General features: G+C 37.6%; 2 protein-coding genes across 3 annotated transcripts in view; one reads left to right on the top strand and one right to left on the bottom strand.

Moving 5' to 3' along the window:
- Positions 1–10,461, bottom strand: part of CCDC82 (coiled-coil domain containing 82) — a 30,580-nt gene extending 20,119 nt beyond the window's left edge. Inside the window, exons 1-3 of one of the 2 annotated variants that reach the window (XM_058545365.1) lie at positions 10,301–10,461; positions 4,643–5,409; positions 3,979–4,177 (exon numbers count right to left, since the gene is read on the bottom strand). In XM_058545365.1, the coding sequence (XP_058401348.1) occupies positions 3,979–4,177; positions 4,643–5,395 (952 nt within the window). In that variant the 5' untranslated portion in view covers positions 5,396–5,409; positions 10,301–10,461. Of the gene's footprint in view, positions 1–3,978; positions 4,178–4,642; positions 5,410–9,819; positions 10,136–10,300 lie in introns of those variants that run through there. The other variant, XM_058545364.1, reaches the window with a different exon arrangement.
- A 49-nt stretch (positions 10,462–10,510) lies between these two features.
- JRKL (JRK like) lies at positions 10,511–14,533 on the top strand. The gene has a single exon (XM_058545366.1). It carries the CDS (start codon positions 11,098–11,100, stop codon positions 12,670–12,672), a length of 1,575 nt encoding a protein of 524 aa, XP_058401349.1. The 5' UTR covers positions 10,511–11,097; the 3' UTR covers positions 12,673–14,533.
- The last annotated feature ends 214 nt before the right edge of the window (positions 14,534–14,747 follow it).

Raw genomic sequence — 14,747 nt, 5'->3', positions numbered from 1 at the left:
GAGATTGTTCTTAGGCTCACTCTGCATTGTGTTGATAGAATGATTTTTATTTTTATAATTTTTATTTATTGATTTTTCCCCCAAAGCCCCAGTAGATAGTTGTATGTCATAGTTGCACAGCCTTCTAGTTGCTGTATGTGGGACACGGCCCCAGCATGGCCAGAGAAGCGGTGCGTCGGTGCGCGCCCAGGATCTGAACCCGGGCCGCCAGCAGCAGAGCGCGCACACTTAACCGCTAAGCCACGGGGCCGGACTGATAGAATGATTTTTAATTGCTAGGTGGAGACTAAGTTAATGTTCACTTCTAGTCTAATTTCCAGTATTCTAGCAAGTATTGATCCAGCAAGGCACTAGTAGACTGAGATGTACTCTTCCATCTACTACTTCCTTCTCTGTCACTCTGATCATATGATAGAATACTGGAAAAATAATATAACCTTCAGCATCCACAAAATCTGAAGGTTATTCCTCTCTCTTTACCTGTGTATAATATTTTTAGCATGTGAACATTATAGATCTGGAATACAATGGATCACTGCTAATCTATCCCTCTACTTTCTATCATATCTTTTCTAGGAGTTGCAGTCTCACAATAAATATAGAAAAATACTAACAGAGATGGATGAGAATGGGAAAAGACTGTGATTGTCTTCAACTGCTGCAACCACATAGCAGCAGGGGAAATTATTCTATTTTGAGGTGTTACAGATGCATCTCTCAGAGCCAAATGGCAGACAGTGAGGAAGTGACAAAATGTCTTCCTACAGGTGAACTGTTCTCCTCAAAAAGGTAAAATTGCATAGGCCACTGATTGTGATTCTCAATTGAGTAGTGAATTTGGAGTTACGAAATGTTTCTCCCAAATTTTGATCATATGTTGAATATGAGTAGTCGTCAGTGCTCTTATAGAAGCCAGGGAAAGAATGAATCTGGGAATAGTAGCCTAATTACAACTTAACCTAGGCCATAGAGTGGTGTTCATTATTCAACATATAAGTTATTGCTTTGATAAGAAAATATATTTTGATTTTCAAATGTAAGAATTAACTTATAGGAATTTTTAGAACATAATCCCTTGGCAATTCGAAAACTGCCTATATTTAATTTTATTATATTCATAAATGGCATAAACATTGATAAGTACTAAAAACATTAACCAAATCATAAGTTATCACTCTAACATATGTGTGAGTTTTTTTCCTCTGATCCTTTAATAAATCTAGTTACATCTAACATTTCTCTGTCTTGAACTATAAGACCCAGGAGCCTTCAGACAATTTGCTTATCTTAATCATCCATCCATCCATCCAACTATGAGTTCCTATAATGTGTCACCAACTCTAATGGGTATTAGCAGTACAAAGAGAAGCAAAGTTGATTAACCATTGAGGTTATTTTTTGCAAGTGGGGACACCCACTTGGTTTTTTAATTGAGCTTTACTTTTTTGTATACCATAAAATTCACTCTTTTTGGTGTACAGTTCTATGACCAATGCATAAAGTTATGTAACCACCACCACTACTGAAAAAACAACAGTTCTACCATCACCCCAAAACCTCTTTTGCTACCTCTCAATCATTTAGTTTTGCACATATTAAGCCTGAGGTGTCTGAAAGACACCCTGACGAAAATGTTCAATAAAATGACGAAAAACTGGGCCTTAGGCTTTGGAGAAATCTGTGCTGGAAATAAAAGCTTGGGATTTTTTGTCTATAGTTTGGGCTGAAGTTATGAGGAAGAGACTGCCTGAAGTAAAGCAAGATGAAGGTAGTTTGAGGATGGAACCTTTAGAAACATCAATATTTACACGGCAAGTGGAAAAAGAGGAAAGCAATATTATAAAGGGGACTGCAAGAAAGAGTGGCATCACAGAAGAAAAGAGAAGAACTTTCTGAAAGTGAGAGTGGTCAATGGTTGGTAGCAAAGCAAAGAGCAATACCAGGTTAATATAAGAACTTACAAGCATTTTGGCAACTAGGAAGTTATCACTAACTTTAGTGAGAGCAATTTCACTGGATGGATGAGTGCAAGAGTCTGAGTACAATGCTGTGTAGTTACGGGGGAAATTGAACAAAAAGATAAGATTTAGAATAGTGGCTAATGGAGCATGCCAACTCAAGGTAGGAAAGGCATGAATATGGTTACAAGCTGAGGAAAGACAGCTTGTAAGGACAGAGCCAGAAGAAGCAGTTCAATTAAGAACAAACAAGATAAATGAACTGCATAAAAAATGAGATACACGTCCCTCTGAGGTGAAGACGCTCCATAGTAGTAAAAGTAAGCACAGAGCTCACTGGTATTTACTCAAATGAGTTAAAAACTTACGTCCATAGAAAAACCTGCACACAAATATTTATAGCAACTTTATTCATACTTTCCAAAACTCAGAAGCAACCAACATGTCCTTCAACAGGTGACTGGATAAACAAACTGTGGTATATCCATATAATGGATTATTATTCAGTAATAAAAAGAAATGAGCTATCATGCCACATTAAGACATGGAGGAAACTTAAAAGCATGTGTTAAGTGAAAGAAGCCAATGTGAAAAGGCTACATGCTGTGTGATTCCAACTATAAAACATTCTGGCAAAGGCAAAACTATGGAGATATTAAAGAGATCAGTGGTTGCCAGGGGTTCAGGGGAGAGATGAATAGGTAGAGCAAGAGGGATTTTTAGGACAGTGAAACTCTTCTCTACTTATAGTGGAGGATACCTGTCACATCATTATACATTGGTCAAAATCCACAGAATGCACAACACATAGAGTGAGCCCTAAGGTAAACTATGAACTACAGTTAATAATAATCTATCAATATTGGCTCATCAATTGTGTCAGATGACCTAACTAATGCACAAAGTTAATAACACGGAAACTGTGTGTGTGAGGGGCTATATAGGAAGTCTCTGTACTTTCCACTCAACTTTTCAATAATTCTTAAACTGCTCTTAAAAAAACAAAAGTAAGCATAGACGTGTAGGATAGAGAAGGACGTTAAAACAGTTCCCATATGCCGGACTTTTCATTAATTAGCAGGAATGGGTATGAGGGGGTATCTCTCAACAAATGTTCTATCACATTCTGGATATTATAATCCAGAATGATGGGATACCTTCTAATTGAGTTTCCCTGAGATTCAAATGTCCAGACAGGTGAACCAGTGCCTATTGATATAGGGAAAAGAGGTATTAACTTTCAATATATAGATGCCTATCACTGGCATCTCTATAACTGATCAATTTCTTGAAATTTGATTCCTACCTCAATCTACTATTTTATTATAAATCATGAGATCTAAATTGAACCATGTTACACGTAATTTTAGTAAATATGCCCTTTTAAAAAATTTTGGAAAGAGTGCATTCTTAGAGAAAAAAAAAATATATATATATATCCACAATTGTTTTGAAAATACTTTAAAAATACTTCTCCTTTTACCAGCTACTAGCTGTATGAAGCAAAACTGTTTTCATCTACTTCAACCAAAACATCACAAGAGACTGAATGCAAAAGCAGATATAAGAACCCAGCTGTCTTCTATTAAGCTAGACATTAAATATATTTATTAAAATGTAAAACAATGTTGTTATTCTCCTGTTTGGGGAAAATACAGTTATTTTTCATAAAAATGTTATTTATGTTAACATTTAATGAGTTTATTCATGTTACTTTTAGTCACTTAATAAATATATTTTAAATTTCTCTGTTTTGTATTTCCACTATGGTAAATATTGATAGATACACCCCACAGAAATGAAAGCTCTTTGGGGTCCTTCAATAATTTTTAAGAGTGTAAAGGGTTCCTGAAACCACTAGAATAAACTATTATCAGACTGACAAATTGAAGTTACCTGAAAATGAAACCACAGTTCCTCATCAAAGATTTAGAACATGAGAGTAAAAGGCTGATTTGATACTTGATATAATATCATGATTAGAACAAGTCATAAAACATTTTCTTGATATTTAACTTACAAAGAGAATTCTGTTTTACTAATTTCAGTTGTGATGTAGTCAATTTTTCTCCTTGCTGGCTTTTATTCTCTTCATCGCCCTCCTCATCTTGCACTACAAAGTCATCAATAATATAATCATCTCCCTCTTCATCAGATTCATAATCCTCCTCCTCCTCCTGATTTTCATCACTGCTTGGGCAGGATTCCTTTTCAGAGTCCTAATTAAATTAAAACATATCCTTCAGTAATTGTACCTTTGAACTTGTCAGTATGGATGTGAAATTAAAAGATTAAATCTGAAACCAAAAAAATTATCCACAGAAATTCAATTCATATTTTAAGGTTAAAAAATTTTTTATCATGTTAAATGTTGAACTTTTGAAATTGGTAAGTGATGTAAAATGTTTAAAATGGACATAAAGATTTTAAGTAGAAGTTAAAAACAGGAAAGACCACACAAACCAAATAGTCTTTCAATTTTAAAAAAGAGTGATGGACTGAGGCTTACGATAAAAAAAATAGATACAATAGTGAAATCAAACATGTTCAAAAATACTTGATCAAAAAATAAATTCTAGAATTACTGAGGAATAGAACAGACTCAGCACTTTGATTTTTATAAAAGTCAAATATTTTAAGTAAAAATTTAACAACAGTAACAAAACCAATAAAATATAACACACCTCAAAATCTCTACTACTATTGCGTCTCTGACGAGATCTTTGTTTTGAGAGTTCTTTCAGTTTCTGGAGTTGTTCTCGCTTTCTTGCAGCTGAAGTTTTCTCAGGTTCTTTTTGCTCCATCTCCACTGAAGAACATTCATCTTCAACCACTCTCCGTGGACGTTTAACACTTACTTTTGTAACTAGGATATCACTGTCATCACTCTCATCACTGTCATACATCACAGAGGAGTTCCTTTTTCTCTTCCCTCGCTTGATGTGTTCTTCTTCTAAATCCTCCTCCATTATCTGCCCAGTGTGTTTGTTGAGATCATCATCCTCTTGATTTGAATACTTTTCATGATCTGGTAAGTTAATACTTTCAGGTTTGGTTTTGTTCTTTTCTTCTTCATATGCTGAACTGCTGCCAGCATTGAGATGCTCACAGTTGTTTCCTTCACTTTCAACTTTAATTAATTTAAGCTCTCTTTCATTTTCTGGCTTTTTATTACTATCTAGCCCCTTGTTACTATCAAGCTGTTCATCATTGTCAACACTTTCATCATTGTCAACACTTTCATCACTATCCAGCTCTTCATCACTATCCAGCTCTTCATCACTATCCAGCTCTTCATCACTATCCAGCTCTTCATCACTATCAAATAATCGTGAGAGACTATTTCTTTTAGTCCGCCTCCAATCAACTCGAGATTTCTGCTCACGCTCTTGAGTTCTAGAATTTTTCCTTGTTTCACGTCTTCTAACATGTACCATTTTCACTTAAGCTTCTACAAAATAAAGTTATTAGGAATATAATAATGATAACCAGATTACAACAGTGAATGAATTTATGGTACAAACTATATTTATTAAGTGTTATAAGAGGGTTCACAAAGGTAAAATCACATGAAATATCTGAGTGAAGATGGTAGAACAGTTATTCAATAAATAATTTACTGAAAATCTATGCAATAATCACATGAACCTCTATTCTGAATTATGCTATATGTTATGCTGAAAGGGATACATAGAAAAATCATGGTCCTGTTCTTCAGAAGATTATTATCCATGTGTAGAACTAAAACATACAAACATATAATAATTAAGAAAAATGCAAGGTAGTATTCATTTAGTACCAAATGAGTGACAAAAAAACTGTGATAAAAATGTAAAGATGCAAGAAGATCATGACAGCAAGCTTGGCTGAAGATTTTATTGAATAGACATGATCCGATAGGCTTCTGAAGGATCAGTTATATTTGAACAGAAATAATGAAAGAAAAACGAATTTCAGGCAGGTAAAAATGGTAAGGTCAAAACTTTGGCATTGAGAAAGAACATAGTATGCTCAGTAAATAAGTGTGACTAACAAATTATGAAAAATGGCTTTATGCTGGAAAAAAAGAGACAAGTACAGAAAAATAGGGTGGAATTACCAGAATGATTCACCCTGTTAGCACAGAAGGATTTCAAACAGAGAAATGGCATGAATTTTAACATAAAGGATCAATCAGTTTATATGAAGAAAGTTATAAAGTAGTAACTGAGATAAAAAGAGCAGTGCAAAACTGAGAGAGAATGAATCCACTAAGGTTACAGCTTCTGTATACTTCAGTAAAATGGCAATGGCTTTAAACTACTCCAAGTTAAAGACACAGTATAATCTAATAGAAAACTTACTAGTAATCCAATTACAGTGAAAAAAACAAAAAAGTTTCATGGTGAAGCAGAGCGTGATATTGAGAAGGAAAACAAATGCTCTAGGTTTCTGATTCAGAAAACGGTGAACTCCATTAAAATCATCACAAGTATACAGTAAAGGAACAATTAGAGACAAGTAAGATAACTAGCAAAACAGTAAGACGTATGTACTTCTGCGGTTGCTAAGGACAGAAATATGATCACAATGTAACGAGACTGACCTCATAATACATGTATATGAGCTTATGTATTCAAGTGAGTGCTATCTCCTTCAAAGAAATCACCTTATGAGGCCGATTATTCCAATATTTTTACCATGGCACGGAATATTCCCAGAGATTTTCTGTAAACCATAGTATCAAAAAATACATAAAAATATGAAAATAATCACACTTCATTTTTTATCCCAAAGACTAATTTAAATACCTACTTTAATACTTGTCTCAGTTACAAAGGACTGTTAGTGGCTTCCAGAAATAAAATCCAATTTCAAAAGATGAAGATTAACTACCATTAAAGATATTTTTTAAATGTGCAGCAAACTCTGAAGGTAATTCCAAGCACAGAATGCCAAAAATGTTTTGAGCAATGGCAGTACTACTGAAGCAAGTTTATAATTCCCAAGATTATTACTATTTTGGGGGGGGTGGTACTACTCATTGTACAAATTCTGTTATGTTTATAAGGCTATGTGACTATTTCTATAATGGTAATACCTCATGTAAAATCAGAACAACAACAGTTGCTAAGATTATACACCATAAATTATCTTTATACTGTAGGCTGAGGTATGACCTTATGACAGTGACTGCTACAAGATACAGCCAGCATTGTGATAGCAATCTAATAAATCCTAGTCAATAGTCCAAATATTCTGCTATTTGAAATTAGACTTGAGTTGCATCTTATAGAAAGCTTACATTAAAATCAGCAAAGACGAAAATTGTGTGTGGTGAGGTCAAAATTACCCTTTTTAAAAATCTCTATATTACTCTTTAAAAGTATAGTTTTCTTGTACATCATACTGCTTCACAATATGTCCACCCAGTTTCTTCTCCAGGTTAAACAGATTACTGTCATTTTTTTTTAATTAAGCACCAGATCAACTAGGCAGCTTATATTTTGAAGGCACATAGTACAAAAAAGTATTTTTTAAAGCAAATATAGTTAAATTTGCATACACATGTATGTGCATTACACTGTAATAAGAAGGTAAGCCTAACAAATCTGTCTGAATTGGGAGAAATAATGAAAAAACATTTATGAAAACAAATGACAAATATGTTTTCAGTAGATACACTAAAGCAAATATGCACAGTAGGAACATTAAAGTGAAAGATGATTTTATTAGTACTCAAAAGCAGTTTCATATACACTAGATAATTATCTTGCAAAACTATACCTTGCTCAAAAAAGTTATTTATCATATCAATAGGTGATTTCTATGACAATGGTAGAAACAATTAAGAATGTCACACTATAAAAACACCTATGACTGCACACAGTTAAGCTATAAAAAAATCCTATATGTACAGTAATTTTCATATCTATTTTTAAATCCTGACAATGATCCTAGAAGGAAGACATTATCTATCTTCATTTATAAAAATCAAAGCCAAGGACATAGAGTTTAAATAACTTACCGAAGATCACACAGCTTGTTAGTGACAGGGCAGGGATTAGAAACCAGGGTCTCCTGATTCCCCGTCCAGTGCTACCAATGACTGCTGCCAATATTATATTTGTACAAAGTAGTAAAATTATGCCTTTAAAAAGTCATTATTTTATCTCTCAGTCATGCTAAATTTAGTTTCAGAAAATAATTATTAAAATAGTTTAGAGTTTACAAACATGCTTTTTTATTATTATTATGTAACTGAATTTTAGTGTACATGAGTTAGGCCAGGAACTTCTGGAAATTTTTTATCCAAGAGGCAAGAAAAGAATGTGCAAAAAAGATGAAAATTTGCAGACTTCCCTCTACCATCTTATTGATGACAATGATCACAAAATTTAAGGGATTCTCCATTGATTCCAAAAGTAAAAATTTCAAAGAAAAACAGTGTATGATGAGGAAAAATTTATTCTGGAAAACTGCAGTATTGAACATTTGAGGAGGCAAATTTTATTTAAATAAATCGTTTCATTTGGCCAACTGCCAAATTTCCAGGGTCTTTCTTCACATTTCATAATTGCCATTTATATCAATAATGTCAATTGAAAAAGAAGATAATTTGAATATTCTTGGCTTCTCTTTTTAAGTCATTTTACTTTTACTTATGTTAGCTGGGGAGGGAAAAATGACAACAGAGAGAAAAGATGAGTGAACTGAACCTGGGGAGAGAAATGAGAAGGTAAAGCTATGTTGATGGGTAAGACGTTTCTTGGTCGCTAGAATTCACTCAAAAAAGAACTCATGCAAATGGATGTAATTTCTATATATGCTGAGTATACATTCACTTTCTTGAAATGAGAATTTAATCAAGCTTCTTTAATGATATCTTACCTTTAGGCAAAGAGAAAAACAGAGACTCCAAACAGAAAGCATTAAATAAGTGAATGAAGATGATCAATACTATCTCATCTTTGTGCTTCATGCTTAATATCACCTAAGAGGCACATACACAGCTGCGCTGTCTGCCAAAGAATGTAAGTTAAAGGTGATAATCCATATTGCTTTCTCTCACATAGTAACTTTACATCTAAAAGAAAGTATTTTGATGATGCCACTTGAATTTCTCCTCAGAAGAAATATCCTGTCTTCTAGCCTTTGAGGCTAATTCACCCTCAAGAAAAAACTGATTCTGGGAATCACTTACTTGCCCTATCAACAATGTAGGTGGTAGTTTACACTGTAAGGTTTGAAGGGCAGTAGAACCCCAACCATTACTTGAAAGTCCATCAGAAGGGATGCATTCCTATTTATAAAACATCACCCCTCCTTGACGTTTTCTTTTATATGACTGTTTGGAGAGAAAACGTTATTAAACCAAAGACATAGTTATTGAATGTACACTATGTGCCAGCACAGGCTGTGGCGTTACTAGAATAAATCAACAACACGGCCTGTGCTCCCAAGGAGCTGACAATCTGATTAAATTACTAGGGACACCATAACAAGCCAGCATAAGACATGATTTAAGGGCTACATTGTATGCTTTTGATTAAGTTATCACATTGCTGTGAATAAATTTATCACAATTCTTCCACTGGCTGGAAATTAGGGTAGCACAAGACGAGAGAAATAGGAAATAGGAAAAGAAGAAGAAACATAAAGAGAGGAAAGCCAATTTCCTTCACTTAGCATCATGGTCCACAATCAATACTCCACAATTTCGCATAAAGTGGGTCCTTGCCAGCTTTGGCATCCAGGACAACTACAGTATTCATTAAACTCTGTAACACTGAAGCTGGTTCGCTAAATCCAGCAGGAGTGGCAGAGCAAGGAACAGATCCTTTCGGGGCTTAACACCAGAGTCATTTGCATGATTACAAACCTGGCTCTTTGGCGGTACGCAGGTACCCAGCGCAGCACACCTGCCAGTCCGCTACTCGGCCTCCAGGAGGGAGGGGCGCCGTAGCTAGGCAACGGGACCCTTACACACAGCTTCACAGTGACGTGCGCGGGACGACACAAACCCCCGGAACCTAGAAGAGCTCCGCACCCAGAAAACAACAAGGGTCTGGAAAGGCCAGAAACCCGCGAAAACACCACTCGAGCTCCTCACGTGAGTACTAACCACTTCCCTGTCGCGGAAAGAACTGACACCCGCCCACGGCAGCTCAGCCCAGGGGGCTAGCGTGTGGAGAAGAGCGCGGAGGGGAGCTGCCCCGCCCACCCCGAGGGCGCCCGCGGGAATTTTTTTCCCCGCCCGCCGGGAGGCGCGGCTTCTCCCGCCCCGCTAACGAACCACTAGCAGCAGGAGCGACACTGAGTCCCCGCCCCGGGCTGGCTCCGCGCCGCCCCCGCGCTCTCACCTTTCAAACCTCCTCCGCTTCTGCCTCCGCCCCAGGCACCGGCTCCAGACTAGCGACACTCCTCCTCTTTCCGGGGACCAGGGGAAGTCCCGCCTCTGGGCGCGGCAAAGGGCGGGGCCGGGCGGCGGGAGGGGGCGTCTTCCGGGAGCTTGTGCCGGGGGCGGAGCGGTCGCCGCGCGGTAGTCGGGGAGCGGTGCGGGGTCCCGGTTGTGACTGAGGTGGGGAGCGGGGCCCGGCGGGCTGTCAGGGGCCGGGAGGACCGTGCAGGCTCAGCCCAGCGCGGGCAAGTGGGGCTTGCGGTGGAACGCTGGCTGCTGGGGAAGGGAGCAAACGTAACTGTCCCCCTGGGGAAGGGGACAAGTCCCCGACTGCCTGGCTCTTCCGCTCTTGCGGTAACTTTGGGGTGTGGCAGGGGTTAGGGACGGGCGCTCACCCCGGATCTGGGCGTGAAGGAGGTCATCGTGGTCACGATGGGGTTAGAGTCTTTCTCGCGGCCACTGGGGGAATAAAACCAATGTTTGTAAACCAGATTATCCGCGGTGACTTGGGGCCTCCTCTACTGCTCGTCTAAGTTAAAGGCCTGTTTCTTCAAACTTCCTCTCCTCTCCCTCTCCTCTGCGGTCTGCTTACCGGCCAAGCCCAACCGGGGACGGGGGCAGGGCCACGAGGTTCCTGGTAAGGTTGAAAGACTTGAGGGTGTAAGACTGTGTTGGAGTGAGCCTGTGTGAGAGAAGGAAGATTTGGGGGATTGCTTCAGTGTGAGTGTCGGGGGAGTCCCTGAGTCCCAGAGCCACACCATGTCAGGGAAACGGAAGCGAGTGGTGTTGACTATTAAAGATAAGCTTGATATAATCAAGAAACTGGAAGACGGAGGTTCTTCCAAACAACTGGCAGTGATATATGGAATCGGTGAGACAACAGTTCGGGATATAAGAAAAAATAAGGAAAAGATTATAACTTATGCAAGCAGTTCTGATTCCACAAGTCTTCTGGCCAAGAGGAAATCTATGAAGCCATCCATGTATGAGGAACTGGACAGAGCCATGCTGGAATGGTTCAACCAGCAAAGAGCAAAAGGGAATCCCGTGTCCGGACCAATTTGTGCAAAAAGAGCGGAATTCTTCTTTTACGCTTTGGGAATGGATGGTGATTTTAACCCCTCTGCCGGTTGGTTAACTCGTTTTAAGCAGCGGCACAGCATTCGAGAGATTAACATTAGAAATGAAAGATTAAATGGAGACGAGACTGCTGTGGAAGATTTTTGTAACAACTTTCGAGACTTTATTGAACGTGAGAATCTGCAGCCTGAACAAATCTACAATGCAGATGAAACTGGACTCTTTTGGAAATGCCTGCCTTCCAGGACTTCAGTAATCAAAGGTAAATGCGCTGTCTCTGGGCACAAGTCAGTTGAAGAAAGAGTCACTATCATGTGTTGTGCCAATGCAACAGGTTTACACAAACTTAAACTTTGTGTTGTGGGGAAAGCAAAGAAACCTCGCTCGTTCAAGTCAACTGACACCTCAAACCTGCCAGTCTCTTATTTCAGCCAAAAAGGTGCCTGGATGGATCTTTCCATTTTCCGACAGTGGTTTGATAAAATCTTTGTGCCACAAGTTCGAGAGTACTTAAGATCCAAAGGCCTGCAGGAAAAGGCTGTGCTCTTGTTGGATAATTCACCAACACATCCAAATGAAAATGTCCTGAGGTCAGATGATGGCCAAATATTTGCTAAATATTTGCCACCTAATGTGGCTTCGTTGATTCAGCCCTCAGATCAGGGAGTCATAGCGACAATGAAGAGAAACTACCGTGCAGGTCTTCTCCAGAACAACTTGGAAGAAGGTAATGACCTCAGATCATTCTGGAAGAAGCTAACTCTGCTAGATGCGCTTTATGAAATAGCAATGGCATGGAATTTAGTAAAGCCAGTTACCATTAGCAGAGCATGGAAGAAGATTCTCCCTACTATAGAGGAGAAAGAAGGCTTGGACTTTGATGAAGAAGATATTTCAGTGGCTACTGTGGCCACCATTTTGCAACACACGAAAGGATTGGAAAATGTGACTACTGAGACCATTGAAAGATGGCTTGAAGTGGACAGTACTGAACCAGGCTATGAAGTATTAACTGACAGTGAAATCATCAGAAGAGCACAAGGCCAGACAGATGAATCCAGTGAAAATGAGGAGGAGGAAATAGAACTGATTCCAGAGAAACATATTAATCATGCAGCTGCTCTCCAATGGACTGAAAATTTATTGGATTATCTAGAACAGCAAGGTGATATGATTCTGCCTGATAGACTGGTGATACGTAAACTTCGAGCCACCATCAGAAATAAACAGAAGATGACGAACTCAAGTCAATAATGGCATTTCAATGTTATTATTGTTTTGGTAATTGTGTTTGTAACTCTTAACCTCATTGCAATATGGCTTAATTTTCTTTGTGTGCTGAATTCTCAGACGGTCCTGTGAAATACAGATACAAAAATGTATCTGAAGTTGTTTGAGGATTATATGTTTTGCATCATCTGTCTCTTGTCCCTTTATTTGCACAGATAATTGGAAGCTGATTCTGTGTAGATATAAATTACATGTACACGTGTAGTCACTTTTGTAGATCTATAATTATCCCTTCCATTGCAGTGGCATTCCCCAAATTTTCTAGCAAAAGTTACAGGTAACAGTGAACAGATGGAGTGCTTTCCTGAATTCTGTTATTTGATCTGTGTGGGCTGCCACAGTAAACTTTTCTTGTGCTAACCATCTTAAATGGTCATCCGTTTTGTATATCTGCATATGCTGATGGAATGAGAAATATCTATATTGTTAGATTTCAGGGTGATCTATAATAATTCAAAATGAAGTCCAATCATTAGGAGGAAACAGTGATCTATGAATTATAAAAATAACTTAGAAATCATACTTCTATTCTCTTACATTTGTTTGGGTGGGGAGAGGGAGAGATTTTTCTGGAAATGAAGTAAATATATAGGAAGTGGTTGCTAAATTAGAAAACTATTGGAAAGTTGATCTATAAAAGCTGATCTATAAAGAGATATTCTGATGTATTGTAGAAAACTGGGAGTTGAAAATTTTGGGAACTTTAGGTTATTTATACAAAGGGAATAAATAGGCTTGTTTTAATTGAGTCTTTTTATTATGAATTTGTTAACAGTATAGGTTTATTATTTATTCATCTAATTATAGCACAGATTTTGTAATGTTACATGTGGTGATATGAGTTACCACCTTTTATGTGGGGCAATATCCTGGGAATTTGAAAGCTTTTTTTTTTTTTTTTAAACTGTGTACTTGAAAATGTCTATAATTTGTAAAAGTTTGTCATCCCTTCCCCTTTTATTTGGTATGAAAAGAAGAAAAGTTTTTATTATTTTTAAATAAGCCGTAGGTTGTGACCTCTTATGAAGAAAGCAGAAATAACTATGGAAAGTGTCATAGTCTAGGAATTTCATTTGTTATTTTGACACTTATAAAAAGGTATTATTTCTTCTGGAATTCGTCAGAACTTTTATAAATTTGCTTAGTAAATCAATATGTTTATTCAAGACATTGAAAAGACTTTACTTATATGAATATTAATTTAATTTGTAATTTAAAAGCAAAGTGTCTCCATATTATTTCATGTTTTGGCCCTAAATTAAAAAAGAAAATTGTTCTTTGTCAGTCATTTTTAAAAAGTTTAACTTTGTTATTGAAATACTTTGCATTTTATAGTGCCTTTCTTAGAATTCTAAAACTTCAAAAAGATTTTTAGCTTTCCATAATTTCTGCTATCTTCATGATCTGTGTCCAGATTTTTTTAAAAGACTAACCTGTGATGAGAACTGTTTAAAAATTGTTTGTTGCGTGAATTGCCTCAGTGCACAGAGGAAAAAAGCATCAGAAGTTAACATACATATTGAATCAGATAATTACACATTCTGCTATAAATTAAATTGTATATAAAAGAATTTTTCATTTTTCTAAAATGAAAATGTGTACTAAAAAGCTTCTTGGAATTTCTGTCTGGATTTGCTCACTGTTTTTAAAATTTGTCAGTGAAATTCAGCTGTATCATTGCCACCTAGTGGTAAAATTAAAGTTACTGTTAAGCTGTGTGGTTTTAAACTTGAGTATTTAGTAAAAGGTTCACTGCTTTGTGGCCTAGAGTGTGACTCTTCTGACTCTTTCTCCTGCCTGTGAGCGACAGGTTTTTCTTTGATTTACAGCTATTTGCTCTTCTCAAAAGCTGCCACCGGGGCCGGCCCGGTGGCGCAAGCCGTTAAGTGCGCGCGCTCCGCTGCGGCGGCCCGGGGTTCGCTGGTTCGGATCCCGGGCGCGCACCGACGCACTGCTTGGTAAGCCATGCTGTGGCGGTGTCCCATATAAAGTGGAGGAAGATGGGCACAGATGTTAGCCCAGGGCCGTCTTCCTCAGCA

This window comes from Diceros bicornis, chromosome 7 (genome assembly GCF_020826845.1).
Source record: "Diceros bicornis minor isolate mBicDic1 chromosome 7, mDicBic1.mat.cur, whole genome shotgun sequence".
NCBI classification, from domain to species: domain Eukaryota; kingdom Metazoa; phylum Chordata; class Mammalia; order Perissodactyla; family Rhinocerotidae; genus Diceros; species Diceros bicornis.
The sequence above is the reverse complement of the archived record's forward strand: the minus strand, read 5'-3'. Positions and strand labels throughout refer to the sequence as shown.